This window comes from Mustela nigripes, chromosome 2 (genome assembly GCF_022355385.1).
Source record: "Mustela nigripes isolate SB6536 chromosome 2, MUSNIG.SB6536, whole genome shotgun sequence".
NCBI classification, from domain to species: Eukaryota; Metazoa; Chordata; class Mammalia; order Carnivora; family Mustelidae; genus Mustela; species Mustela nigripes.
Window position 1 is genome coordinate 98133787 of NC_081558.1, and position 15647 is coordinate 98149433.

Consider the following 15647-nt stretch of genomic DNA (forward strand, 5'->3'; position numbering starts at 1 on the left):
GAAACTGCCATCACCCAGAACTCTCGGTTTTCTCCAATAGAATTGCGTTGAAAACAACCCCTCCCAACTTCCTCCTGCTAGCGCTCAGCTTTGTTGGACTGATTTTTTTTTTTTTTTTTTTACAGTAGTTTGCTACTTGTCCGAAATTGCAATTCTCTGCTAGTCCCAAAGAAACCCATTTTGCTGGTAAAATAGCTGACTTTTACGTTTAGCGCCAACATCCCCATCATCTTTAGCGGTCAGGTTACATGTCACCTCCCCATAAATTCTCCCTGAGCTTGAACACCCAAGCTCCTCCTGATTTGTTCCAGGACCACCTGTATATTCCCTCCAAGAGCACTTACTCCACCGTGTCCCCACAGCGTTGGGAGCTCAATGAGGGCAGAAACTGTTTGTTGAATCCATCCCAGGCACAGGGAACCTAGTAAATATTCCATAAAGAACTGTGAATTACCCACCCCCCCATATTTTTGGACGTATAATAGTAACAGATCAGGAACAAAATGCAAAAGAAAAAAAAAAAAGGTCAGATACAATTCTGATCATTACTCGGGGACCTCTTTCTACATTGTAAAGAATCAGTTTGCCAAGCCTTGTTATTTTCTTGTAAAACGTTGCCCTGCGGCAAAAGTGAAGTTGTCTTTGTGTTTGCAGCAGGTGTTGTGCGCCGTCAAATACGCTGATTTCAGCTGTCATTTGGGGGACGACGTGGCACGCGGTGCCCGAGCTTAGGGACCCAAGTGCAGAAAACAGCGAGTGCAAGACCAGTTGCTTGGAGTGGCGACCAGCCCTGGCCGTGGGCCAGAGCTGAAGGCGAGGAACTGCGGGGTGGGAGTGCGGGGTGACTAGTTCGAGGCCCACACAGCTATTAACAGCTGTTGGCAGAAACTAATGCCAGGGGAGGAGTTTTCTAGGAAAGTGAAACTGAAACTTAAAGGGACAAAGTCGGCCTCACTCAAGTGGGGCGGGTGGAGCAGCGGGGGCAGGGGAGCGGAGCTGAGGATGGCTGCGCCCGGCTCCTTCCCCCTGCGGGTCGAAGGGTCCTGGGGCTCCTACCCCCCGAAGAACTTGAGCACCAAGTTGCAGATGTACTTCCAGAGCGCGAGGAGATCCGGAGGCGGGGAGTGTGAGGTCCGCCAGGAGCCGGGCACCGCGACCCGCTTCCTGGCGTTCTTCCATCTAGACGCCGGTGAGGGGTGCGAGGGTGGGGGTGAGAGGGACAACCGTGGGCTTCCGGCGGGGTAACTTGCTCCTGCTGCAGCCTTGGGGGAGGGAGGGCGCGCGAGGGGCGAGAAGCACTCCCAGGTGCTGCCGGGAGGTGGCGGCAGAACCGCGCAAGTGAGTTCTGACGCTGACCCCGCGGCGGGCGGAAAGGAGCTGATAGGCTGCTTGCCTCACCTCCTTTTTACATGGCTGCCAGCCTGGAGCCTTAGGGGCCGAGCTGTTCCGTCGCAGTTGTTTTTCATTCTGTTAAAGCAGCTGTTCAGAACTCCAAAGGTTGAACTCCAAAGGTTCCCTCACCGTTGTAAGGGAAGAGGAAGTTTCCAGGGACAGTCACATCTCAACTGATTCCTGAGGGCCAATCGGGGCGGAATAGGCGGGCGGACTCCTCCTGAACAGGTGCTGGGGCCAGGAGAGCACCGGGCATCTTCAGCAACACGCAGGGCGCCCTCGGGGAGGTTTGGGTTGAGTGATGACTTTGCTAATCTCTGTACAAGCAAGATCTGTCGACAGGGGCCTGGGAAATTTCAAAAGGCCAAGAGGGGCGGGGGACGCCTATATTTTAAAAATCTTAGGCACTCTTATTAAACCTCCTTCTTGTGAAGTGCTGGGGAGGAAGTTAACGCTAAGAAAAAGTTGGGTTGAGATGGTAGAGGGCCTTGAATGACACCATAAGGACTATGAACTACCCCCCCCCTTCCCGAATAGGCAGAGGGGAGACATGTCCAAGTACACCAGTACACCTTAGGGAGATAAATCTGGTTGAAAAGAAGTACCTTGACTTCTGTTGGAAGAGACCCTGGAAATCACAACTTTCAGGAGATTCATGTAATGTTCTAGGTGAGGACAATTGAATCCTTGAGCAATGAAAATCAGCGTGGGGCTGGAAGATACATATTCGTGTACATATTCGTGGATTTGGTAACTGAGGTCAATGCTCAGAGAGAGAGGGACAGAGAGGTAGGGAGAGGGAGAGGCCCCCTTTCCTTCAGTTATTTTTTTGGTGGGAGACAAAAGGTATTAAGGAATGTGAGGAGTTACGGGGATTTTCCCACAGGTCCTGAGATTCTTCATGTTTCTGGGGTCACTTGGAGGAGGTACAAAATTGCTGCCTAAAAGCACAGTGGGTGTAAATATAGAAGGTTACTGGAGGGCTGTGTGCTGTTGATGAACACCCGGAATCTTTGTTGGGGGTGTGCTGGTACCTCTTCCCTCAGTGTCAGGGTGGTTCTCAGACTGGAGACAGGGGTGACATTCTGAGTTGATGTGGGTTTGGAGTTTTGAACCCCCGCCTTGCAGGCGGTTGAGCAGCTGAGTTCCCCACCCTCCTTGCTGTTGCCTTTAGGAGAGGGAAGATAAGTACCCACCCAGTTATGATCTGCTGGGTCCAGACACTGCCAGATCTGTAGTGAGAGGCCTGTGAGCTGCTGTTCCCAGAGGGTGTCCTTTTTCCTTTGGAATCTCATAGGAAAGGATGTGGACAACCCCTGATCCTACCTTCCTGCCGCAGGATTTAGAGAAGCATTTGAGCCAAAGGAGAGGCAATGCGGCTAACCTGAGAGAAACTGGAATGCTCTAGGCAGAGATCCAGAAGGGAAAGAATGAAACCCAGGGAGGAGAAGGGTCCACAGCTAAGTGTGTTGAAGGGGAGGCCAGTTGGGGACAGGAGACCTACTAGGTTCAGAGCCCTTATGAAAACAAAGTACCGGGTTTTCCAAGGACTAATTTCACTGAGGAATGCTCAGAAGGGCTGCTGTGCAATGTCAGCCATTTCCCCTCGATTTCATTTTCTTCAAGGAGTTTTACCACTTTGATTGCTAGCCATCAACATCATATAGACTTGGCCCTTAGGGACACTTACTTCTTCTTTAGAATCCCATTATCCTCCCCAGTAGTTCTCAAATTGGGGACACAGACCTCTGTATCTGACTCACAACAGACTAATCAGACCCATTCCCGGCAGCCTCAGAGATTTTGGAACCCCAGGTGCAGGTGAGTGGGAATCCATGCGTTTAACCAGCACCATGGTGATTCTGGTGTGCTAAAGTTTGGGAAGCCCTGTTGTTTGTTGCCAACACTGAGTGAAAAAGAAAAGGGAAATAATCAATAGAAAATACAAACAGCATAAAAATACCAGCAGTGCAAAGTACACTTTTGTGTCGATGACGTCCTTCTGTTCTAGCCCCGAACGCAGAAATGGTTGTTCCTTCCTCTCATGGCCCAGCCCACCTCCCCCTACCTCCATCCCCAGGCTGCTCCAGGACCTCTGTTATGGTACCCCAGCACAGATGACTCAGACTTAGAACAACTCAAAACGTTTTATGGACAAGGGCCCTGGGATGGGGGGGTGGCAGGAAGTGCCTATTCAGTTTCAGTTTCCTACCAGAGAAGCTATTGCCCCAGCACAATGTGGCCAGAAATTTGCTGACAGTGATCCTCGTTCTCCAGCAGGGATTCCCTCCCCCAACCCCCTCCCACAAGGAAGTGGCTTTACCAGGTGGGCCACCGTGTAGTTAGAATGAGCCCAGCAGCACTGCTGTGTAGAAATAAGTGTATAGCTGGGCCGCCTGGGTGGCTCAATTGGTTAAGCGTCTGCCTTCGGCTCAGGGCATGACCCTGGGGTTCTGGGATCCAGCTCCAAATGGACTCTCTGCTCAGCAGGGAGCCTGCTTCTCTCTTTCTTTCTCTGCCTTCCACTGTTCATGCTCTCTCTCCTTCTCAAAAAATAAATAAAATCTTCAAAAAAAAAGAAAAAGAAATTAATGTATGGCAAGCAGAAGTATTTGGAAGCTGTATCTTTCTCTTAAATAGTTCACTCAACTTCTTCGAAGTCCAGTGTACATTGACTTAGAAGATGTTAAGCCCTGTTTTAGATGTGTGCTTTTATCCTCCTTTTGGGTCATAACTTGGCTTCTGTTGATTGTCCGTCTCTTTGGGGAAAGGGAATCCATCTCCTCTTTAGGTAAAGTTGAATGTCAGTGGTCTGAGGTTGGTGTGGAATGTCAGTGGTCTGAGGTTGGTGCGGAAGGGAGACTGTCCACATGGGGAAGGGTGGCTGGACGTCAGAGTTTCAGCTCTTTTTCCTTCCAGATTCACCTTGTCTTGGTTGCGGGTCACTTAACCCCTATTGCTACTGTCTGCTCTCTCGAAATCCTGGTGCCCTGCGTGATTGTGCACGATCTCAGATCTTTTGCATTTGGATGCCTGGATAAGACTCTCCCAAAGTCTAGGGGGATTATAAAAGGAATGCATCACAGAAGCCCACGGCTCTAGACAAGTTGGCTTACAAAACTTGGCTGGTTCTCAGGCTTTAGGGGTCTTAATCCAATCCTCAGTCCTTTCACTAGCTTAGGCCAGCCCCGCAGGAGTCTGTGTGAAAACGGACTGCTCTCTCGTAAAGAGTGAAAGTAGAGTCTGGTGTTCCTTCTCATATTGTTTCTGGGGCCTGTTTCTAAGTTAGCATCTGGTGAAGACCTCACTTCTACCCTTTCATGGATGAGTGAGGTGGGAAAGCTCTTCCAACTCCTTCTTAGGGAAGATTCCCTATCTCCTCCACCTCTCAGACCACCCACCCGCACCCGAGTGCAGCACGGAGCCCAACATTCACGTCAGAGCCACGTCTGGGAGCAGCTGGGCACTCTCAAAGGTTCGCCTTCACCCGGAACCTTCGCACCTTCTGTGTTGACCATGCTTCCTCCTCTAAACTTACTCACCACCGCTTCTCCATGGCCTGGGATACACTGATTTTCCTTTTCTCTCTCTGGCTGCTCCAGCTTGTAATTATAAATTTACATTTGCATAGCCCTTGTGGGTGTTATAAAACACCTTTTAAGAGAGCAGACACCTTTTAAGGGAGGAAACTGACTCAAGAGGTTAAGGTAGTTTCTCAATGTCACTCATCTAGTTTTTTGGCAGAGTTGGAATTCAAATCCCAGTCTTTGGACTCTTATGTTCATTGTTCAGTTTTTTCACTACAACCCAGCTGCCTGCTATGCTAATTCTTTCTTTTCTTTTTTTTTTTTTTTTAAATCTCTCCCATCCCTTCTTTTCTACTCCATTGATTATTGGATGACTGGCTCTTACCATACTAGGTTAAAGAACTGAACGAAATACCTTTTTCACTAGGTCCCAAGCCATTGTGCTCATGGTCACTCAAATCACCTTCCTAAAACTCGGCTTTTTTTTTTTTTTTTTAAGATTTTATTTATTTATTTGACAGAGAGAGACACAGTGAGAGAGGGAACACAAGCAGGGGGAGTGGCAGAGGGAGAAGCAGGCTTCCTGTGGAGCAGGGACCCTGATCCAGGGCTTGATCCCACGATCCTGGGATCATGACCTGAGCCGAAGGCAGATGCTTAACTGACTGAGCCACCCAGAAACACAGCTAAGCCCCTGAAACACAGCTTTCATCATGCCTTTTCCCAGCACCCAGTCTTCACTGTTCATCATTAGCCATGCTTTGATTATTTCTCTTCACTTGTAGAATAAATATTGTTACTTTTCTTAGTACCTACCGAGCATTATGTACGGTACGAAGTCCTTTATAATGTTTGTCAATTTAATTGATGTAACACCTATGTAAGACAGTGTTCATTAATTATTTGCTAATAGACAAGAAGACTGAGGCTTTGCAAATAAGACTTATTAAGGAACATTCCCAAGGGTTAAAAAAAAATAATAGTAAGGGTAAAGATGGGGTTGAAACCCATGTCTGCTTGCTAAACTTTTTAGCTTTTCACCATGTAAGGACTTGCTTGGGAAACTGACCAAGCCATTGATTGAAAATGATGAAGCCCTATGGAAATCATGGAGTAATTTGGTGAATAAAGATTGCTTGACAGTTAGTTTCTTTCCCTTTCTTTCTTTCTTTCTTTCTTTCTTTCGTTTTAGTTCGGCAAAGAGTTCTGGAGACTAAGAACCATGAGTTACTATGGCCAGGAATAGGAACATTCCAGTTAACTGTCCAGTTGCCCACAGCCACAGAGGAAGTCCAGGATGTCTTAGAGGGGGACATTCCAGCAAAGGTAAGTGAAGGCATGAGTAAAGGGCAGCAGGGTGTTCTGCCAGGGTGTGTGGGAAATCACAATATGGAGAAGATAGTGGGATGAGAAGTATAAATCAAATTGGAATAGCAATCACCTGACAGATGTGGAGGGCATGAAGGCAGTCATGAGGAAAATATGGGATAATGAAGTAGGGGGGCACTTTTTGTTTGATTTTAGATGCGATCTGAAAAGTCTGAATTTACAGGTTATAATAAGGGTGGTTTGAGATGTAAATTTTTGGGTTTGGGTGATTTTAACCTGGAACTCACTCTGTTTTATTTGTACATCATTTTGAGGGGACAGCGACCCATACTACCTGTGTTCTCTCCTCGACTGTAAAATGGGACAGTAATCCAACCCTCGTTGGGTGGTGGATCGTTGTGAGGATTAAATGAGACAATCTCTGTAAAGCAGAAGGCACGGTGCTTGTTAATAGTAAACAATAAATGTTAAATGGGGAAAAGATTTAGGTCTTATCCCATCCCCCAGGCGCTTGGTGTTAATTGGGGTTTAATTTATTTGTGACTTGTTTTTACCCATGATTCTTGGGCAAAGTAGATGCGACTCCATGTGAGGTACGTTCAGTAGCATAAGTGCCAGAGCTCTTGATGATTGTTTCTGTGGACCTGATGTCTCCAGGTCCATCCCAGGGACAGCTTCTCAATGTAAAGAAATTATCAGTCATTTCTTGATACTACTCTGTTGTTTATTGGATTTCAGGAATCGGAGACCAAAGCACACATCCAAGAACCAGGTAAGGGGAAAGAAACAATATGGCTGACCTTCGCCAGCAGTTTTGCTTTCATTAAAGATAGCCCTTGCAGGGCTCATAGTTCTGTTCTTGACTTCACAAAGCAGCGTGTGCTCAGCCTAGAGATGCCATCTGTGTCCTCGCAGCCAGCTGTGCTGAGGGTGAGCATGGGGGGAGCCCCCTGAGATCTTCAGGCTCAGGTCCAAAGGATGGGAACAGCTCTCTCTGTGGGTACTGGGGACACCTTGCAATTGAAGGGAGGCAAAGAGGTGCCTGGGAAATGGGAATAAATTGACTCGTATTGCCCACCTTTGCCCAGCCAGCCATCGAGAAGCAAGGACGTATTGCGTCAGTGTGTGTCCTGTGTGGCTCAGTCAGTTTCTGAGCACTGGGTCTGGAGGGTGCCGTTCTCCGGGACCACAACTGGAGGGTGGGCAAAAGCTTCTAAGTGCTGAGTGGAGGATGTGGGTGCAGCAGCTCCTCTCATCCCATCTGCTGTAGGAAACAGCCTGCCACCTCGCAACTCTTGTGGCCTCTGCTGCTTCCCTAGTGTCTGGGTGTTGGCCTATAGTAACAACTGTCACTTCCCGAAGAAGCAGCTTGTTTTCCTGGCTAAGCATCCTCTTGTAAGGGGGTTGGGGAAGATGGTGACCTGGGCTGAATGGCTGGGCAACAGAGATGAAGTGATTATGTATATCCAAATCTTAGGGAAAAGGAATTTCAAAAAAATGTGTAAATTATTATTTTCTAAAATTGACTCTGTCTTGAGAACATGTTTCGATTTTTGCAACTTTCTCTTTTCAAAATGGCAGTTGGCTGAGAGCTGCCTTTACTTGGCAAGCTGACTGGACAGGGATGCATGGATTGTTTTTACCTAACATGGAGGCACTATTCAGCTGTAGAATATAGGATGTGTGGTTTTCTTAAGCTCATGATTCCATGATTCAGGACACCTGGGTGGCTCAGTCAGTTAAGCGTCTTCCTTTGGCTTAGGCTATGATCCCAGGGTTGTGGGATTGAGTCCCTGCATCAGGCTTCCTGCTCAGCGGGGAGCCTGCTTCTCCCTCTGCCTGCTGCTCCCCTGCTTGTTTTCTCTCTCTCCCTCTATGACAAATAAATAAATCTAGAAGGAAAAAAGAAAGCTCATGATTGTTATAAGAATATTTTGTCTGTTTGGAATAACTCCTGCTTTCTGTTCTTCAGATATGGAACAGGCTCACGTAACTCCCAGTGTTCATGGGGACCCCCCTGAATCCTTAGCTATTCTTTACAAAAAATTTTTTTAATTAACATATAATGTATTATTTGCCCCAGGGGTACAGGTTTGTGACTTGTCCAGCTTACACACTTCACAGCATTCACCATATCATGTACCCTCCCCAGTGTCCATAACCCAATCACCATCTCCACAATCCCTCTCCCCCCAGCAGCCCTCAGTTTGTTTTGTGAGACTGAGTCTGTTATGGTTTGTCTCCCTCCCAATCCCATCTTGTTTCATTTTTTCCTTCCCTAACCCCCAACCCCCCCCAACTCAGCCTCTCAACTTCCTCATATCAGGGAGATCATATGATAATTGTCTTTCTCTGATTAACTTATTTTGCTCAGCTTAATACCTCTAGTTCCATTCACGTCGTTGCAAATGGCAAGATTTCATTTCTTTTGATGGCTGCATAGTATTCCATTGTATATATATGCCACATCTTCTTTATCCATTCATCTGTTGATGGACATCTAGGTTCTTTCCATAGTTTGGCTATTGTGGACATTGCTGCTATAAACATTGGGATGCACATGCTCCTTCAGATCACTACATTTGTATCTTTAGGGTAAATACCCAGTAGTGCGATTGCTGGGTCTTAGGGTAGCCCTATTTTCAACTTTTTGAGGAACCTCCATGTTATTTTCCAGAGTGGCTGCACCAGCTTGCATTCCCATCAACAGTGTAAGAGGGTTGCCCTTTCTCTGCATCCTTGCCAGCATCTGTCGTTTCCTGATGTGTTAATTTTAGCCATTCTGACTGGTGTGAGGTGGTATCTCATTGTGGTTTTGATTTGTATTTCCCTGATGCTGAGTGATGTGGAGCACTTTTTCATGTGTCTGTTGGCCATCTGGATGTCTTCTTTGCAGAAATGTCTGTTCATGTTCTCTGCCCATTTCTTGATTGGGTTATTTGTTCTTTCAGTGTTGAGTTTGATAAGTTCTTTATAGATTTTGGATACTAGCCTTTTATCTGGTATGTCATTTGCAAATTATCTTATGTCAGTTGTCTTTTGCTTTTGTTGACTGTTTCCTTTGCTGTGCAAAAGCTTTGATCTTGATGAAGTCCCAATAGTTCACATTTTTATCCTTGCTTCTGTTGCATTTGGTGATGTTTCTAGGAAGAAGTTGCTGTGGCTGAGGTTGAAGAGGTTACTGCCTATATACTCCTCAAGGATTTTCACGGATTCGTGTCTCACATTGAGGTTTTTCATCCATTTTGAGTCTATTTTTGTGTGTGGTGTAAGGAAATGTAAGTTTCATTCTTCTGCATGTGGCTGTCTAGTTTTCCCAACACCGTTTGTTGAAGAGACTTGTCTTTTTTGCATTGGACATTCCTTCCTGCTTTGTCAAAGATTAGTTGACCATAGAGTTGAGGGTCTATTTTTGGGCTCTCTGTTCTGTTCCATTGATCTATGTGTCTGTTTCTGTGCCAGTACCATACTGTTTTGATGATTATAGCTTTGTAATAGAGCTTGAGGTCTGGAATTGTGATGCCACCAACTTTGACTTTCTTTTTCAACATTCCTCTAGCTATTTGAGATCTTTTTTGGCTTATAAATTTTAGGATTATTTGTTCCATTTCTTTGAAAAAAAATTGATGGTATTTTGATAGGGATTGCTTTAAATGTGTAGATTGCTCTAGGTAACATAGACATTTTCACAATATTTGTTCTTCCAATCCATGAGCATGAAACGTTTTTCCATTTCTTCATGTCTTCCTCAATTTCTTCCATGAATACTTTATAGTTTTCTGATTACAGATTCTTTGCCTCTTTGGTTAGGTTTATTCCTAGGTATCTTATGGTTTGGGGTGCAATTTAAATGGGATTGACTTCTTAATTTCCCTTTCTTCAGTCTTGATATTGGTATGTAAAAATGCAACTGATTTCTGTGCATTGATTTTATATCCTGACACTTTACTGAATTTCTGTATGAGTTCTACCAGTTTGGGAGTGGAGTCTTTTAACTTCCACATAAAGTGGAAGTATCACATAAAGTATCATATCACCTGCAAAGAGTGAGAGTTTGACTTCTTCTTTGCCAATTTGGATGCTTTTTATTTCTTTTTGTTGTCTGATTGTTGAGACTAGGACTTCTAGTACTATGTTGAATAGCAGTGGTGATAGTGGATATCTCTGCTGTGTTCCTGACCTTAGGGGAAAAGCTCTCAGTTTTTCCCCATTAAGAATGATGTTTGCTGTGGGTTTTTCATAGATGGCTTTGATGATATTGACACATGTACCCTCTGTCCCTACATTTTGCAGAGTTTTGATCAAGAATGGATGCTGTACTTTGTCAAATGCTTGTTCAGCATCTATTGAGAGTATCATATAGTTCTTGCTCTTTCTTTTATTAATGTATTGTATCACATTGATTGATTTGCAGATGTTGAACCAGCCTTGCAGCCCAGGAATAAATCCCGCTTGGCTGTGGTGAATGATCCTTTTAATGTACTATTGGTTCCTATTGGCTAGTATTTTGGTGAGAATTTTCACCTCTGTGTTCATCAAGGGTATTGGTCTGTAATTCTCCTTTTGGGTGGGGTCTTTGTCTGGTTTTGGGATCAAGGTAATGCTGGCCTCATAAAATGAGTTTGGAAGTTTTCCTTCCATTTCTATTTTTGGGAACAGTTTCAAGAGAATAGGAATAAATTCTTCTTTAAATGTTTGGTAGAATTCCCCTGGGAAGCCATCTGGCCCTGGGTTCTTGTTTGTTGGGAGATTTTTGATGGCTGCTTCAATCTCTTTACTGGTCATGGGTCTGTTCAAGTTTTTTTTTTATGTATTCCTGGTTTGGTTTTGGTAGTTTATACGTCTCTAGGAATGCATCCATTTCTTCCAGATTGTCAAATTTGCTGGCATATAGTTGCTCATAATGTGTTCTTATGATTATTTGTATTTCTTTGGTGTTGGTTGTGATTGCTCCTCCTACATTCATTATTTTATTAATGTGGATCCTTTCTCTTTTCTTTTTGATAAGTCTGGCCAGGGGTTTATCAATCTTATTAATTCTTTCAAAGAACCATCTCCTAGTTTTGTTGATTTGTTCTACTGTTCTTTTGGTTTCGATTTTGTTGATTTATGCTCTGATCTTTATTATTTCTCTTCTCCTGCTGAGTTTAGGCTTTCTTTACTGTTCTTTCTCTAGCTCCTTTAGGTGTAGGGTTGTGTGTATTTGAGACCTTTCTTGTTTCTTGAGAAAGGCTTGTATCACTATATACTTTCCTCTCAGGACCGCCTTTGCTGTGTCCCACAGGTTTTAAACAGTTGTGTTTTCATTTTCATTTGTTTCCAAGAATTTTTTCAATTCTTCTGTAATTTCCTAGTTGACCCATTCATTCTTTAGTAGAATTTTTTTAGCCTCCATGTATTTGAGTTCTTTCCAACTTTCCTCTTGTGATTGATTGAGTGCTAGCTTCAGAGCATTGTGGTCTGAAAAAAAGGCAGGGAATGATCCCAACTTTTTGGTACTGGCTATGACCTGATTTGTGACCCAGGATGTGATCTATTCTGGAGGATGTTCCATGTGCACTAGAGAAGAATGTATATTCTGTTTTTGGTTTTTTTTTTTTTTTTTGGATGGAATGTTCTGAATATATCTGTGATGTCCATCTGGTCCTGTGTGTCATTTAAGACCTTTATTTCCTTATTGATCTTTTGCTTGGATGATCTGTCCATTTCAGTGAAGGGGGGTTGTTAAAGTCCCCTACTAATATTGTATTATTGTTGATGTGTTTTGATTTTGTTATTAATTGGTTTATATAGTTGACTGCTCCTATGTTAGGGGCATAGATATTTAAAATTGTTAGATCTTCTTGTTGGACAGACCCTTTAAGTATGATATAGTGTCCTTCCTCATCTCCTATTAGAGTCTTTGGCTTAAAATCTAATTTATCTGATATGAGGATTGCCACCACAGCTTTCTTTTGATGTCCCTAGCATGGTAAATTGTTTTCCACCCCCTCACTTTAAATCTGGAGGTGTCTTTGGGTCTAAAATGAGTTTCTTTTTGACAGCATATTGATGGGTTTTGTTTTGTTTTTCCTTGAAAGATTATTTATTTATTTATTTATTTATTTGACAGACACAGATCACAAGTAGGCAGAGAGGCAGGCAGAGAGAGGAAGGGAAGAAGGCTTCCTACTGAGCAGAGAGCCCGATGAGGGGCTCAATCCCAGGACCCTGGGATCATTACCTGAGCCGAAGGCAGAGGCTTTAACCCACTAAGCCACCCAGGCGCCCCAGGTTTTGTATTTTTAATCCATTCTGATACATTATGTCTTTTGATTGGGGCATTTAGCCCATTTACATTCAGGGGAACTATTGAAAAATGTGAATTTAGTGCTATTGTATTGCCTGTAAGGTGACTGTTACTGTATATTGTCTCTGTTCCTTTCTGGTCTACTACTTTTAGGCTCTCTCTTTGCTTACAGGACCCCTTTCAATATTTCCTGTAGGGCTGGTTTGGTGTTTTCAAATTCTTTTAATTTTTGTTGTCCTGGAAGCCTTTTATCTCTCCTTCTATTTTCAGTGATAGCCTAGCTGGATATAGTGTTATTGGCTGCATATTTTTCTCATTTAGTGCTCTGAATATATCATGCCAGGTCTTTCTGGCCTGCCAGGTCTCTGTGGATAAGTCTTCTGCCAATCTAATGTTTCTACCATTGTATGTTACAGACTTCTTGTCCCAAGCTGCTTTCAGGATTTTATCTTTGTCACTAAGACTTGTAAGTTTTATTATTAGATGACAGGGCATGGACCTATTTTTATTGATTTTAAGGGGGGGTTCTCTGTGTTTCCTGGATTTTGATGTTCCCTTTAGGGAAATTCTCTACTATAATAAAATAATCTACTAGAATTTGCTCCAATATACTTTCCGCCCCCCTCTCTCTTTCTTCTTTTTCTGGAATCCCAATTATTCTAATATTGTTTTATTTTATGGTATCAGTTATCTCTTGAATTCTCCCAGTAGTTGTTTGTCTCTCTTTTGCTCAGCTTCTTTGTTCTCTGTCATTTGGTATTCTATATCATTAATTCTCTCTTCTGCCTCATTTATCCTAGCAGAAAAAGTCTCCTTTTTTTATTGCACCTCATTAATAGCTTTTTTAAAAAATTTCAACTTGGTTAGATTTTAGTTCTTTTATTTCTCCAGAAAGGGTTTCTCTAATATCTTCCATGCCTTTTTTGAGCCCAGCTAACACCTTGAGAATTGTCATTCTGAACTCTAGTTCTGACATATTACCAATGTCCATATTGATTAGGTCCCTAGCCATTGGTACTTCCTCTTTTTTTTTTTTTTTTTTTTGTGGTGAAATTTTTGGCCTTGTCATTTTATCCAGATAGGAATATATGAACAAGGGAATAAAGTACTAAAAGGGTGGCAAAGACCTCAGAAAAAAGTACACTAACCAAATCAGAAGAGGCCCAAAACCAGGGGGAGAAGAATGGGGGGAAAAAAGAAATAAAAATAAAAAATTATATATATATATATGTATATATACATATATATAAAATTGTATTATTTATAGATGAATAGAACATCTATTCATCTGAATAGAACAGAACAGAGCCACCCACTGGATTTTAGGTATATTTTGGTCTCTTAGAAGAAACTACCTCCCAAAATGTTAAAGAAAGAAAAACATATATATATATATATATATATATATACACATATATATATATATATATATATATATATATATATATGGGTAAACACAATTAAGGAATGAAATATGACCATAAAGATGAAAAAATTTTTAAAAATTCCAGGAAAGGAATTGATCAGATAAGTTGGTTGGAAAAAGAAAAAAGAAGGAGGGAATGTGCTCAGGCTGGGAACTAAAACAAAGCCATGTGCTAGATTAAGGTATATTTTGAGCTATTAGAAGAAATTATATCCCAAAATTTTTTAGGGAAAAAAAAAAACCTATATGTATACAAAAAAATAAGGTTAAATACAATGAAGGGATAAAATATGACTATAACAATGAAGGTTTAGAAAAAAAAATTTTTTTAAGAAATGTATTGTTAAGAAAAACTAGTTAAAAAACATTAAAAGAAGAAAGAGGGAAAAGTTAAAAAAATAGAATAAGAAAAAAATAAAATTAAAAAAAGTTTAACTTTGCAAGACTAATGGATCATGGGGAAAAAGCCATGAATGCTATATGTTACTTTCCCCTAGATCTGGAGTTCTGCTGTTCTCCTTGAGTTGTGAACTTGGTCTTGGCTGGATGTTCTTGCTCTTATTCTTCCAGATGGGCCTGTTGTAATGATTCTCAAATGTCTTTGCCCGAGGCGAATTGCATCACCCATGCCAGGGGCCAGGCTAAGTAATCTGCTTGGGTTCACTCTTGGAGCTTTTGTTCCCTAAATGTTTTCCATAGAGCTTTGGAGGACTGGAATGACAATGGAAGCCTCCCATTCTCTGGCCCAGAGGAGTCAAGCACTCAAGGCTCCACTCCTTAGTGCACCCTCAGAGAAAAGCAGTCAATCCCCTCTATCTTCCTGGTCTCTGGCCACGCTTCCTGCTCATCCAGCCTGTGGCCAGGCATTTTTATCTCTGGTGCACAGCCCTCTTTGGGGTCTCCACACCCAGCAGATTCCTGCCACGCTGCTTCTCCCAGAGCAGCAAGGTGTGCCTCCCTTGATGTACCATTTGTGGGGTTCCTGCTTGAAGAACAGTGGCGTGAATGTGCTTTGGAACATGGTTTAAGGTTACCCTGATCTGAAATCTCACTCTTCAGCTCTGTCTCTGTAGTCGACTTCCCCCGCTCTGGTACCTGGCAGCTGTGCCACACACAGACACAGCTTTTTTCCCCGATCTTTCTGTGACCCTGCAAGACCTGAGACCACACTGTCTCCATGCGGGCTCCACCTCCGCTTAGCCTCTGGAGTGATGTCCCTCAGTGGAGCAGACTTCTTAAAGTTCTGATTTTGTGCTCCACTGCTTCACTGCTTGCCAGGAGCCATCCCCTTCCCCCACGGTCTATCTTCCTTTCGCTTTGGATTCATTTCTTTGCTCGTCCTACCTTTCAGAAAGTGGTTGATTTTCTGTTCCTAGAATTGCTGCTCTTCTTCTCTTCTATCTCCTGTTTAGAGTTTGTAGGTGTTCAGAATGGTTTGATAACTATTTAGCTGAACTCCTGGGATCTGATGTCATTTCAGACTGCTACTCCTCTACCACCTTGCTTCTGTCTCCCTAAATCCTTATCTATTCTTGGAAAATGCCTTATGTGCTGTACCCTCAAGCTCAATTTTAGACCAATGTGGTTTTATATTGGTACATTTATATCTGTACTATTTCCTGGGTCTAGACTTTAATCAAGTCTGTGTTTCTTATGGATTCATAGATTTTACCCTAACTCTGAC

General features: G+C 43.1%; 1 protein-coding gene across 1 annotated transcript in view; it reads left to right on the forward strand.

Moving 5' to 3' along the window:
* Positions 1-896: 896 nt before the first annotated feature.
* Positions 897-15647, forward strand: part of PARP14 (poly(ADP-ribose) polymerase family member 14) — a 51336-nt gene continuing 36585 nt past the window's right edge. Inside the window, exons 1-3 of the mRNA XM_059391067.1 lie at positions 897-1189; positions 6112-6245; positions 6987-7020. Coding sequence (XP_059247050.1) covers positions 1003-1189; positions 6112-6245; positions 6987-7020 — 355 coding nt within the window. The 5' untranslated portion in view covers positions 897-1002. The remainder of the gene's footprint in view (positions 1190-6111; positions 6246-6986; positions 7021-15647) is intronic.